Genomic DNA, 14,735 nt, shown 5'->3' with positions numbered 1-14,735 from the left:
GTTTTCAAGCATCTAAGAACTTTTAAGAAGTGACAAAAAGGATCGAATTTTAATAACCTCATGCCAAAATTGTACTTACTTGGACCATTGTTTTGTCTGAGTACATCAACTCAATTGTCCGATGTATTCTAGATATACTTTCTTGTAAATCTGAAAGACAAGGAGAAGAAAGAACCTCTCTTTCATAAGGCTGTATAATTGCATGTGGCTACATCTTTATTTTATCTCACAAGTAGCCAAACAGGGGCACGTTTCATACATGGTACATCTATCTACATTGCAAACACTAAACCTTCTTGGATGAAAAATTTCCCCCACAAACTGCACAAATTCTTTCCTAGGGCAAAAGCATTCCCCAGTTTGTGGCATCACCTCTTGTGTCATTCTCTACTTCGGTCCTCCAGCGATGCAAACAACCCTCCAGGACAGACAGCTCCTCCTCTGTGATGTGCCTTGGTGCCGGATGCATTGGCAGGTCAGGGGGAATCCGTGATTGCGTGAATGGTTTGTGAATTACTGATCTTTGTACAGGAGATGTGCTTGGGACATCTGAAGATGAAGGCCCCTGCTGCTCTATTGTGCTGCATTCATTCAAAACATGAAATATAAAAATTGAATCATCACCTAGACAAACTACAAGCTACACCATAAAAATCAGCTTTTCATCTGAAAAGGGGCATTTTAAAAGTAACCATTTCTTACAGTGCAATCCAGAAAAAGTAACTACAATAGCAATATGGAATCAGTATGTAAATTCTGAAAGTTTGTGGTGCATTACATATTACCACAACAACGTAGTTTGCTTTATCTGAAACGCTACTGAACAATTTCAAATCACGTCATACACGTAAGTAACTGTGGTTTGAAACATTTACCGTCAAATGGCAGAAAAATCACAGCAGTTCGTCTTATGGCCCATTGACCACAAAATCCAATAAGCACAAATTCTCAGTTTAGCAAGTTCTTCATGTGTCTTATGAACAGCAGACATACTTTTTCTAATGTCCTACCTACAACTTACATTAGCTGAACAGCAATAATGAAGGAACCTGTGATATTTAGGGCACACTGGAAATGCGCTACCAGTCAATCTAAATTTGTTCCAAACCATTCTAACTCCAACTGCAAAGCAGACATCTTAGGAGAATTCTACAAGAGCAGCAGGGTAATAAAATGAAGACTTGTTACAGATTTTTCTCTTCCCATCAACATGATCACCTATATATATACACTGCATTATATAGACTACGTAACAGGAATCTGAAAATCTTTCTTGCAAGCCATTGAATTCTTACTTTGTGTACAGTATCATGATACAGCATGAGGTACCTGGATTCTTCAGGAGTTTAGAAAGTTCTGATAACATAAAGAGCTGAAAATGACATTCTATATAACATGCTGTGGTGTTTCTACAGGTGGACAAAAGAGCCACAATACTTACACGTCTACAGAACAAACTTCCTACACAGGAGTTTGAACAAAGTTTATTACTTTTTATATCGCATTTCACGCAAGCAATGGTAACTTTTAAAAGTTTGTCTTATCAATCATCAAGATTTCTGCTGGCATTTCACTAGTAAGACATTTGAAATCTTTTTAAAGTCTTTTTAGATTCATGTACTTCACTTCTCTGAATAACAAATTTAACAATCTTGACCGACCCAGGAGACAGAATCCTACTGTCAAATGTTATGAATTGTTAGTGTCCACCCATTCAGTTACACTCTATTATCATAGAATTATTTAGGTTGGAGAAAACTTTTAAGATGTTCAAGTCCAACCATTAACCCAGCACTGCTAAAGCCATTAGTAAACCATGTCCCTCAATGCCACATCTACACATCTTTTAAATACCTCCAGGGATGACTCCCTCACTGCCCTGGGCATCCTGTTCCAATGTTTCACAACTCTTTTTGTGAAGAAATGTTTCTTATCATTCAATCTAAACCTCATCTAGTGCAACTTGAGGCCGTTTCCTTGTGCCCTGTCACTTGCTACCGGGGAGAAGGGACCAATCCCCACCTGGATGGGATGGCCACACCCTCCTATCAGGGAATTTTAGAGTGGCAAGGTCTAGCTTGAGCCTCCTTTTCTCCAGGCTGAGTCCCCTCAGCTGCTCCTCACCAGACTTCTGCTCCAGACCCTTCTCTGGACACTCCAGCCCCTCAATGTCTTTCTTGCAGTGACAGACCCAGAAATGGACACAGGATCTGAGGTGTGGTCTCACCAGTGCCCCACTCACAGGGACAATCCCTGCCCTGGTCCTGCTGCCCTGCTATTGCTGCCACAGGCCAGGTGCCATTGGCCTTCTTGGCCACCTGGGAACAGCTGGCTCATGTTCAGCAGCTGTCACCAGAACCCCCAGGTCCTTCTCTGCTGGGCATCATCTGCAAACTGACTGAGTGTACACTCGATCCCTTGTACTGAGCTGCCAGCTTAAAAGGTGAGAAAAACATTACTGGACATTTATCCCCTTGGTACTTTAGCTCCTCTGCATTTAAGAAGTCAGATTAGTAGGCTCCTGACAAACTTGGTAAGCTATGTAAACTGCATGGCAGAAAAGGAGCTTAGCTCCCCAGCAAACACTAATGGATAAATTTACACACCAGAAACCTTGAAGCTATGCAGCACATACACACTGCCCAATTCAGATTCTTACACAATACACATGGGAATCAGTGACCTCACCAGATACTTTTGTCTATTTAGAATTGTAGATGGAATTGGGCTGTGCTTGAAAATGGTAATTCTCCTTGTGAAGACATTTTTGTAAGTGCATGAGACAAAGCCAGGTCATTAACATTTTTGTTTATTTATTTAAGCCTGTCGTGCTGAAGGAAAAGAGCAGAAACTTTACACTACCCCCCTTAGGAGATGTCTAGTTTTATTGATGTGGTGAACAAAGCAGCTGAATGTGCTCCCTCTCTGCCAGAGGCTGGTTTGCTGTGGTCTCTGCCCCGGGGAGCAGGAGGCAGCCCTTACCTGGGGGGGATCTGTGGTGGCAGTGTGCCGCTGGCGGGGGCGCTGGCACCCAGGTCATCCACGGGGGACGTGCACACCGGCTTGCTGGAGGCAAACTCCAGGGCATACTGCAGGACATCTACCAAGGGGAATCGTTTAGGACCAGAACCATAGCTTAAATATCTGTTAACCACAAAACGTATTAATGCCATGACTCACAGATACACAAAAACAAGAAACAAAATTTAAAAAAAAATTATATTTTCTTTTCTGGTTGACTGTGATTAAAACAAGCCTTTCCTAGCATGTTTCATGAATCAGCATTACAACACTTATACACAGCTTCCAAAGAAAGGACAAAAGAAAAGAGATATAGAAAGGAAACCTCAAGTAAATAACTATACAAAGTGTATAATTGCAAAGAGTTTTTTGCATTCTCTAAATGCAAAGCCCATTATACTATTTGCATTTACACATTTATCTATAGTACCGTTCTAATCTCTGTTGTAAAACTGTGAGGTACTCTTTGAGTCTCTTGATTTCATCTCGTTTAATTCTTGTTATTTCTCTGTTTTTGTGCATATACCTGTAAAACATGAAATTCAGAAAGAAATGTCAGCCCGTAGTATCTCAAGACTGAAACTGAGGTCTTTCCCCATCAGCCATTCTGCTTAGCACTAATAAAAACTCACATCTACAAAAGAACCAAAAACATACTCAGCACTAAAACAGAACTGAGAAAAAAAACAAGCCTTCCCCTCCACAACTTTCAGAAGATGCCCCAGTGTCAAAAGCTCCCTTCATACCATAGATAACAAATGTACATTAGACAGCTGTTAGAGAGATGCTAAATTAAGTGGTTCAAGTAGCAACCACGTAGCAATACTCCTGGATCGTATTCAGGTTCACAATAAACATTCGGCAGCTAGCTGAAAGCTGTGCTGGTATTTCTGCTTTACAGAGAAACACCATGCACTGATGCTGAGAATTGACTGCATGCTTTAAGAATATCTGGAACACCACAAAATATCCAACTTGTCACCCTCTTTCTCAAATGGATTCTTTAACTGTGTTTTTTCAAAGTATTTTGCCTCTGTACACAAGTACCTAGTAATAAATGGAACAAAAGTAGATTTTTGACACAAAGCAGTAGTATGTCTTAAATTGTTATCTACGTTTATTTTCTGAAACAGATGAAACCCATGAAAGTTATAGCTCATATAAATAGAACATTAATTTACTGTGATTTATGTGAGCATAAGAAACATCAATTTTAATAAACTCACAAGATTTATTTTATATACACACTAGATTTTATTGATAATATTATACTGTACCTGTCTAGATACAAAATTGGAGGAAATTCTAATTTGTTGTGTATCTTCTCTGGTCTCCCCAATGCCTGATTAAACTCAAATCTTGATAGCTCAAAAGTTAAGACAGGAGGAAGCTCCGTGAACCAGTGCTGGATGAAAAAACAGAAACCCCCAAATTAATGCCTTCCAGTAAGAAATTCACTAATAATGGTACAATACCAGCAGAACAACACAACCGTGACACAAATTGATTTTAGAGGGTGGGTGAGCATAAGTTTTCTGAAGCTCCCATTTTCTCCTCTCACTGTAAACAGAGACCATTTGCTGCCCATGCTGCAGCAGAGCTTTGCTGTATTCAAGCAGAGGAGGCAGAAAGGCTTCTTCCAATCACATTTGTCTCCCTCCTATGAAAATCAGCTCATGCTTGAACCTACCTATCTTGCTAACTATCCTGACTCGTTTAACACGTCAGTGTAAATAACCATGAAAGTGATGTTTGCACTGCTAGCAAGTGCTCTTCCTGATACAGTTCTCTCAGACTCAACTTCCTGATCCTTTCATTCACCTGATATCGCTCTAAAGATTATCATGATCCCCTCTGAAGCAGGATCAGTGAGTGTTTGACATTTGCTCCACACTAACAGCTTACAGTTTCTACTCATGTCTCTAATCACTGCTATCATCATCTTATCCCATTTGTCCTTGACTTCTCAGTAGAGGTCTATCCATAGTCCTCATTTCTTCTTTTATATACATTGTTTCTCAATTACAATACAAATCCAGCTCCAGTTCCAGCACTGGAGATCTTTTTTTCCCTTCTCCATTCTCAAACATAACAACCACAGTCTATCCATTTAATATGTTTTGGGTGTCTAACAACCACCTGAAGTTTCTCTGACTGCTGCAGACACCATTGCCACATATTTGCCATCAATGCCATAGCCCTGATGTGGCATTTGACTCAGGGCTCACTTGAAGCCCTATCCAGCCAACTGCCTTGAATAGTCTTTTCATAAAATACCTGGCAAACAGCCTTTTCTTCCTGTGCTCATGGGTAAAATTCTTTTGAAGCAGGATTTAAGTTCCTCTGGACAAGGAATGTTTCCTTTTTCCATTGCTACATTTGCTCACTTGCTGATACTCTGCTCTGTGACTGAGGCTTTTAGGCATCATGACACCAACAGTGAAAATAATAATAGTATCACTGAACAAGCTAAATACCCCATTAGAGCCAATGGTGGGAATAAGGAAAAAAAATCAGAATGTTACATTAAGGATCTTTTAACACATGTGACTACCACATTAATATAATTCTCTTTAAGCTTTGATATCTATCAGCTCAGAGGAAAGTTACTTGAAGTCATTGTTCAGTTGAGAGACCATGTTAAAGCTACAAGAAATTCAGAGTTCTCTGGTACTTCCAATCCTTCCAATGCATTATAACATCTTTCAGGCATTATATTTAATATATATATTTAATATTTATTTCGTATTATTATATTATAAATTTATTTCTGGATTATTTCAGGGAAACATAACCAATTTACTTGGCCCTGGTAATAACACAGCAATGTTTTTGTAGAATAGAACTTAATAATTACTTTCCTTGGTTTTCCAGTATTGCCAATCTGTCATATTTCACTTCTATTTCCACATGCTAAATAGCCAAGCTGACAATTTCACAGAACAAAAAGCTTAATAGTATAGACCTGTACATCACTATCCTGCTGCTTCCTGATTTCCCAACAATACAAGTTAAAAAACCCTCAAAACCAAAACAAAAAAAAAAAACCAACACCCACATCTGACATTTCTAGTCAAGCATTTATAACAGAACTAACATTTTATGCATGAATATACACAGATTTTAACTGCAAGACAACCCTTAGTTCATAACATGAAACAATTGTGCTCTTGTAGTAAGAAGATACGTTTCACCTGGCAAGAAGAAACTAAACTTGGGATTCTACCAAGAAATTTATGAGGTTTTGTTTTCTGCCAATTATATCTCAGCAAACATGTTCATTGCAAAAGGGATGCTATAAAACATTTATTGCAAAACACAAAATTGGCACCAGAACTTCAGACTGGAGGACGATTGTGCGTCACTAGGCTTCACAATTAAGCTTATGCATACCTTGATATGATTAAAAGAAGCAAAATTTCATTACTGCAAAAGATTGACATCCAAGAAGAAATTATACCTGAACTTTTTACATAAGTAGGAAAAAACTTCCTAAGATTTCCCACTTTTAAAATAACTGTGATGAAACATGAACAGCGTATAAAGAGAAATTAGTTCAGCCTTTACAGGCAATGGGGATTCCTGTATTTCCATATCAACGACCCACAGGTTATTAGCTAGAGCTGTGCCAAAGTAAAATGCTGGGCACATACAACAAATGCCAGCAGTATGAGGGGTCATTTCAGAGCACTCCCTCTTGGGTCTATAAACACCTACCCATTCCCCTAACCCGTGACTTCTGCACAACAAAACTCATTGATCACCTCGTCCCAGCACCATAGACTGTACAGCTTCTGCTTTGTGGGGCTCCCTCTGAATCCCTCACCCCTGCTTCCAGGATGCTCTGGTAGCCAGCAGCTTTCTGCTCAGCAAGAGCTCTTCTGGGAGGAACAACAGCCCATGGAGCAGGTACTGTCTGTCCACCACCACGAGCAAAGCAGAGAATTATCACCGTAGGTGGAAAAGAGGATGCTGGGGAATGCCAGCAAAAAGGGGAGAGGGGAGGAAGGTAAAGGGGGCTGTCATAGCTGGAGCTGTCATGGAGATCAAATACCAGCAACGGGTGGGAGCCAGCCTGTGTCAGATCACCACTGTAAGCACTTCACTGTGCCAGCTTTCAATGAGCATGAACTTCCTATCCTATGAGAAGTACAAAGAGATGATACTCTGGGCAGCCCAGAAGAGATACAAACTCCCCAAATCAACAATCCTGTTATGCCAGACAGCAGAACCATGGCACAGCAGGTGACTGAACATAAAACCAGACATGAAACCCAATGAAATTAAAGGGCACTACAAAAACATCCCAAGGGAAGTCCACAGGAGCACTTAACTCACCTCCTGACCAGACTTTGCAGAATTTTCTGAATGGAGAGATTCAATTTCCCCTTCAATCATTGCAGCTTCTAGGCACTCATGCAGATCTTTAAAGCCATTAACCTGTAATGGATACTGGCCAAACATTTCTGTGTTTTCAAATTTTTTACCTGCACATGAAAAATTTAAGTTAATGTTTTAAAAACAAATCTTGAATTTACCTTGGAAAAAACCCTATCAAGTCTAGATCAGTTGACCTAGTCTGCTGAACAGTATCTCATTTTTTTATTGAACAATTTAATTACACGTACAATTTATTCAAAAATGTTGCATTACACAAATTGAAAATTACTTTACTTTTCTCTTCAGACCCTTTACTATATCATTTTAGTATCTGATGGTAATAAGCAAAACTCAAAATGGCTTGGCACCAGAGACATATGGGAAGTTTTACACATATAAATCGAAGTTCCCCATCTGCAAACAGAAGCTTAATAATAAAAACGTGTATTGTATCAGCAAAGTCAGTGGAATTGCTGGTATGAAAGAGCCTTTTGTATAAGTACATTTTGCAAAAACAAACCACAAAAGAGAGCATTCATGTTCTGTCCTGATAAAAAATATTATCATTTGGAAATAGCATATAAAGATATAAGAGCAAACATGAGGAGAAATATGGGGGACAAGTGATTTCAACCTAGAATTTCAATGTATTTTAACCTAAAGTCAGCAACAAGTCTTGCACCTGCTAGTTTCTTTCCGTTTGATTTTTACACATCTCCTGTGTTAAATTGAGAACGTATGGGATGAAAGTAGCTAAATGTAAAGGAGCAAGAATGTTAGCTAGTAGCAGGAAATCTGCAGAATGGTTTCTGAAATCTGACAACTCATTAGAAACATGTTCAAGTTCATGGGACAACCTGGACGCCACTTAAAAGACTATACCTGCTTCATGCAAATACTAAAGTCAATCCTTTGGATGAGGGGCAGAACCACCAACATTAAAACTTCATTATGAAAGTATTAAAAAACACTTTCATAGCCTCTTGGAAATAGAGAACAGTACAGTTCTGCAGATCTATTTTTACACAAAGGGAAGCTTGTTGTACAGTCACTTCCTCCTTCGCGGTCTCTCTGACACTGCCCTTGAGCAGGGTTCCACTGACTTGTTTTCTAACAAACTGTACTTTTAGGAGGGTCAGTTTTCCATATGAGAAATTGTGCAGAAGCAAATGCAGTAACTGAAATTTTAAATTGCATTAAATAAATCAGAGAGAGCATGAGAGAATAGTGCAATGAAATACAGTATCTTGCCATGTGTCACCAACAGTAAGCGGTAACAATGCCCCGATAATTTCTCTGAAGTATTTTCCCTCAGCATTTCACCCCAACTTCTGTTTTTATAACCTCCAGGAGCTGAGTGTATGTTCTCAGTGCAGCACTCTTTCTGATCCCTACAGCTTGCTATATTTCTCTTCAGTCTCATACCTGACAAACCATTTGTCACAGACAAATGCATACATGTGTGTTCTCCCCATCTGCTTCTGCAGAAGCAGCTAAAATCTTACAACTGCATCGGTCACATGTGTGCTTGGAAAAGCACTGAACAAAGACACAACTACAGAGGTCAAGTTAATTCTAATGCATACCTTCAAGTACACCTACTGCTAGAAATCGTCCATAAAACAACTCCACCATTGGGTTCTTTGGTTTCTCTCCATCCCTAAAAAACAGGAAGCATGTTAGTGCAAAAAAAAAAATCCAACGCAAAGCTATGAATTTTTATTTATAAAATTTTGAGTAGGCTATTCTGAATTCATTCTAGAAATGCTGTCCATTTTACTGTTAATTTATTTTTGTACTTTCCCTAATAACTGTGATTCAGATATTTGCAAGGAAAAATATATTCTGAAAATTATATGCTTCATTCTAGGAAAATCTGTGTATCCCAGATTCAATTCATGAGTGGGTAAATTATACAAAATCCTTGTAAAAACTATTTCTGCAACACCCCAGAAAAAAAAAAGTATTCAAAAGACGGTTTAGAGACGCTCACTTAAATGATGAGTATTTACTTCTGATAGAAGAGAGAGGAGCAAGGTTTTGAAGTATTTCAACTACAGGATTGAAAAGCAAAATTGTATTCAAATAAGAAAAACTTAACTGCATACATCTCCACTCTATATACTTCGGACTTCACTGAGCTAGATTTCTAACATGAAATATGAGGGTGAAAAAAAAGACAGCACATGTCAAGAAACCAAAGGTACTGATATGTATGAAAAGAACCCACACTTGAACTAAAACAAGCTACTAAATCAGAATTTTTTCAGCCAGAAAAGTAGATTTTTAGTCATTTGTTATGTTTTCTCTCATCCAAATGTTCAACATGCAGAGCTACAAAAAAAAAAAAGAAAAATCTTACCTCTCTTCTTCAGCTTTAATTTGGAAGGCATCTTCTAGCCAATCTAACAATTTGTGTGTAAATTCACTAACATCTTGCTGTTAAAAAATATAACATGATTAGTTCAGATATATAACAACACAATGAAGTGTCACCTTACAAGATCAGTTTAGCAGAATTCCCTTCCCCTTCACCAGTGTTCCAAAATCACACTATGTCTAAGACCATGCCATGATTGTTTTTTTTATGAGTGGCTCTGGTGTTCCTCAGCAGTGACACTGTCCTGTGATCCTTGTTACTTGGGCTCAGCTTTCACACCATGCTAGTCCAAAGGCATCTCATGAATCCCATTGTTCAAACCCTTTGGTATCTAACAAGTGGTGACTAATATTACTTTCATCAAGCACTAAATTTGGTGTGCTGCTGTAATTAAACACCTCAGCCACATAACCTCATGGGGGAAAACAAATAATGTGAAGAAACAAAATGTTTCTCAAAAAAAAAAGCAGAATACGCACATTATAATTTGGATAATAATCCTGAATATGAACATTCAGATCCTCCAAACCAATACCTAAACAGGCAGTATAATGGATATACTGTTAGATCAGAAGAGTACTTCTCCTTCAAAAACCCCCAGACTTAGAAGCTAAACTAAATTCTAAAGCGAAACTGAATTATTAGTTCATTTCTAAAATAAGAGGAAGAAAGTGCATTGAACAAAATAGTCATGTTGTCTGGATTTTTTTTTTTAACTTTCTATTAAAATAACTAGAAAATCACATAGCATTATAGGGAAAGCTCAAAGACTGATAATTAGAAGTTGCTTTTCTGTGGACATTTTGAAATTCTGTTGTCCACTGCAAGTATTCCCCATACAATATGACCATATTAAAACATGCACAAACTTGATTGAAAAATACATGGAAATTACCTGCTGGGAATCATTTGATTTAAAAGCATCTTTRAGGATTTCAACTGCTCTTGATGGATCAACATATTTTCTCTTTGAACCAACTAGAAGTGCAAACAGGTACCTCAATTCACGCATGAAAGGCAGATTCCTATGTTCCTGTATATTATAAATAAAAATATTTAACAAAGTGGTAACAGAAATCTGTACAGAAGCATTACCCAATAAACTGAGTGTATAACGTCATAATCATATATAAGGTTACTACCAAGGTAGGGCTGCAGTTTCTTTTACTTGTCAGTCAGTTTGATAAAATAATGCAGTTCTCTGGGAAGAAAATCACATTTCAGAAAATAAAAGCTCCCTGCAATCGTATCTAGATGATGCTGTTGGTCTTGAAATGGGCCTGAATTGACAACTGAATTAACAAATAGAGTTGCTTTTAGGACAGAAACATTTCTCTCAAGACTTACAAAGCCTTCAGTAACACACTGCAACAATATGCATTATTTGCTTGGAATTAGTACTCCTCTACACCTCTAACAGAATTTATTGCGAGCCTACACACTATTCAGCACCCTTTTAAAGCTTATTTCTTACTGAAGACTAAATTTCTAAGACCTACGTTAACCTTTATTATCCTTCTTGACAGAAGTAAAATAGCCTGCTCTCCTTTCTACTCATTTTTGAAGTACAGTTCATTTGACTATGGCATTCTTTTCTGGTTTCCATAAGGGAAGGAATACTTTCTGCCTGTACAATCCAAAACAAATAAACTGGAACAGAAGTACCATAGATTAAATCACAGGTTACCAATGCTGTGGAGATTGGTATCACTGGTACTCCTGAATAGATAGCTGGCAAATACTTGTGAAATTAAACCCCATGTAATAGTCACTTGTAGTTAGAACGAAGTATCATCCAGAGGCAGTAGAGATGGCTGATGGTGGTCAAACTGGAATTACTTGATTACAAACTATTTCACATGTTCATCAACCAGCAGACTTGTTTAGTCACTCCTGTGCCTATCCAGCAGGCATAAAGCTTTTTGTACATAAAGTCTGGTTTACCTCAGCTTTAAAAACTGCCCAGTGAATCGAGTGTGTTCCACATAATATCTAGAAAATACTTCTAGTTACATAAATCTCTGAATTAAACTTGTTCTTCTAGCCCACCTTGCAAAACACCTGCCATTTATAAACATTGCTCATAGAACTCAAGTGCCACCCTAATTCACCATTAAATCACCCTAATTTAAGAACAAAAGCAGTCTCCCATTTAGATACTTAAGCACTGTATTACAACAAAAGAAGAAAACAATGGCCAAAGTTGTAAAGCAACTATTAAAATGAATGGAATTTCAAATTTTAGGTACATTTTATCAAGTGATACCAGTGATAACTTTTATGTATAAATTATTAACCACAGAATAGTCTAGACCTTATCTTCTTTTTGTCAAATCTGGAGTACACAGGCACTATTATAATGTACATAGTACATTACTGCATTACGCAAATTTATTCTACTAATTTGGCTTCCAGCCATACTTGTAGCCTTAGCTTGAACAACTGGCTATCAATGTCAGTAGGATTACTCAGAACAAATTTCTACAAAGGCTACCAAAGTTCTCTAAAACTAGGAAAATCCTTTCTGCTTTTTGAAAAAGCTTGATTTAATGCATTAGTAATGATCCTTGACCAGAAAAAAAACCTAAAATCGTCAAAATTAGGTGGGCCAGTCCCCAAGGTAAGGTACTGAGTTCCACAACAGGACTTGTGAGTTAAGAACTGATAAAGTGATCACAGCACAGCATATAGCTCTCACCTCTAAAGCACCTTATACATGCACCAACAGAAAAAAAAAAAAATTAAAATCAGTTTGGAACACTGTATGGCAATTTCATAATCTAAAGCATCCTCTATTTTATCACCTATCCTGTCTGCATAAATAATTTCTTAATACATGTTGGAAAACCTTATTATTATAAATGCTTTTAAAGCAGTTCTCTATGTTTAAAAGATAGCAAACATTCATAATTGCCAAGTTTGCCAGGAGAGTGAGATAATGATAATATTACAATAATATCAAAAATGGTGGAAGGAAGTGTTTACCTGTAGCACAGTTAACCCCTTTCCTCTGGTAATAAAATATTTCCTGAAGCTAATATTTAGCTGATCTCACTGTGTACAGCAAAAAGATCTGTTCATGTAACAGCAAGAGTAAGGAGCTGGGACAGCGAAGAAGCTGCAATAACTACAGAGAAAAGCATTTCTACAGAAGGAAACCAAGGAAAACAAATTATTTTCAAATTAAAAAGAGTAAGACCAAATTGAAGATTTTGAGTTCATACCCAAATCCAGAAAATCAAAGCTCAATTAGCTGAGACAAATAGGGTGGAGCTGTTGTTTGTTTGGGGCTTTTTTGAAGTAAAAATTTATACCAATGACTTCTGGTTAAGAAGTTTACATGCCAAATTATTCATAGTTTTAAATTATTCAAATTATTTCAATTCACTATATTGATGGGAAAGAACAAACACCCTGTTCTGCAATATTCCCTGAAGTACAACCACATGCTTTAATTCTAAATCAAGAAATTGTCATGACCCCAGCATTAAACTCTAATTCCCACCAACTGGAAGAACAACAGGATGTAAACCCAAGTATTCAAAATGTGGGATTATTAAAACATGTCCTTTATTAGCAAAGAAATTTGACCCTGGAGAATGTCAGTCACATATGGTCACTAAAATTACAATAAAAATAAAACTAAAACTCAGGCAAAATAGTTTTAAAATAAGTAAGCAGTAGAAAGTAAATTCCAGGGTTTTACTTTCTTTTCGGTTGTCAACTGGTAACTTATAGTACAACTTGAAATCAATTTGCCTCTAATTGCTTCACTTACAAAGAAAGAGGCACCAAATTTGGGAGCATACATGCTTATGTCTTCTATCTGTCTAAATACGAACTAGTGAAATGATCCCTTATCCTAAATTCTTCCCAATCCTTTTTCAGCTGGAGATAAGACAGATGAGTACACCAAGTAATGTTACTTCATTCTGGAATGTAAGTTAACAAAGGGGAGGACACAAACTACTGCCAGAGATTCTTTCCAGCAGCGCTGCAGAAAGCATGGTTTCTGCACAAATCCATGCACTTGCCTGGTGTCACCATTTCACACAAACTTAATATTGTCTGTCACGATCAGAATTTCTAAAACACAGCACTTTGGAACTGCTGAAGGCATTTGGCTGCAAGTGTCAATGCTTGGGCAAGATATTTTTGAAGACAAGACCTTGTTATTAGCTGTTTCACACCACCTTTTAGATGCAAATTGCTTTTTATACACTAAAAAATGAACACAGAATTTCTGAGTACTGGAGGATATTACTAAAACAAATTATATGATGAAGGCTTAAATACAGACAGAAAGGCAATCTAAAAATAAAGAAGTTTTAGTGTATGACTTACTATATAATACACTGCCCCATCCCCACCTTGTGTAGGGAACATTACCCAATGTTTTATTTTCACACCATCTCATGACCTAATGCAAATATGCTTTCCTACCAAAAAAGAAGTGACTTCTTGCTCTTTGAACGTGATGGGAAAAGAAAGGAGGGCAAGGAAGAAATCACCCAGTCCTGACTGAACCCAGAGGTTTACAAAATGGATACTGTCTTCTCTTGGTCTGTTTTCTTTTGCTTCTCTAATTACAGCTCTTACTTTTGCTTCTGAACATTCCAGACAAGCCTGAAGGGGAAAACAACTACAAACAGGCTGACAACACATTTTCTTCTTTAAATCTGATAGAAAGGGGCAACAGGCAATAGTCTAATTTACTATGAGGGTGGTGAGGCACTGGCACAGGTTGCCCAGGGAAGCTGTGGCTGCTCCATCCCTGGAAGTGTTCAAGGCCAGGTTGGATGGAGCCCTGAACAACCTGTCTAGCAGACAATGCCCCTGTCCATGGCACAGGGGGTGGAACTACTTCATCTTTAAGGCTCCTTTCAACCTAACCCATTCTATGATTCTAATCTCTGGATAAGCAAAAATTCATAGCTCTGTAAGCCCCTGGTAA

The 14,735-nt window shown here is 37.8% G+C and overlaps 1 protein-coding gene across 2 annotated transcripts in view; it reads right to left on the bottom strand.

The window, feature by feature from the left end:
• USP25 (ubiquitin specific peptidase 25) overlaps positions 1–14,735 on the bottom strand; it is a 69,196-nt gene that overhangs the window by 24,276 nt on the left and 30,185 nt on the right. Inside the window, exons 6-14 of one of the 2 annotated variants that reach the window (XM_057368606.1) lie at positions 10,677–10,814; positions 9,764–9,840; positions 8,988–9,061; positions 7,360–7,508; positions 4,299–4,426; positions 3,452–3,547; positions 2,983–3,144; positions 373–581; positions 80–150 (exon numbers count right to left, since the gene is read on the bottom strand). In XM_057368606.1, the coding sequence (XP_057224589.1) occupies positions 80–150; positions 373–581; positions 2,983–3,144; positions 3,452–3,547; positions 4,299–4,426; positions 7,360–7,508; positions 8,988–9,061; positions 9,764–9,840; positions 10,677–10,793 (1,083 nt within the window). In that variant the 5' untranslated portion in view covers positions 10,794–10,814. The remainder of the gene's footprint in view (positions 1–79; positions 151–372; positions 582–2,982; positions 3,145–3,451; positions 3,548–4,298; positions 4,427–7,359; positions 7,509–8,987; positions 9,062–9,763; positions 9,841–10,676; positions 10,815–14,735) is intronic. The other variant, XM_057368607.1, reaches the window with a different exon arrangement.

This window comes from Malurus melanocephalus, unplaced genomic scaffold (genome assembly GCF_030028575.1).
Source record: "Malurus melanocephalus ecotype Western Australia unplaced genomic scaffold, MMel_1.1 scaffold_95, whole genome shotgun sequence".
NCBI classification, from domain to species: domain Eukaryota; kingdom Metazoa; phylum Chordata; class Aves; order Passeriformes; family Maluridae; genus Malurus; species Malurus melanocephalus.
The sequence above is the reverse complement of the archived record's forward strand: the minus strand, read 5'-3'. Positions and strand labels throughout refer to the sequence as shown.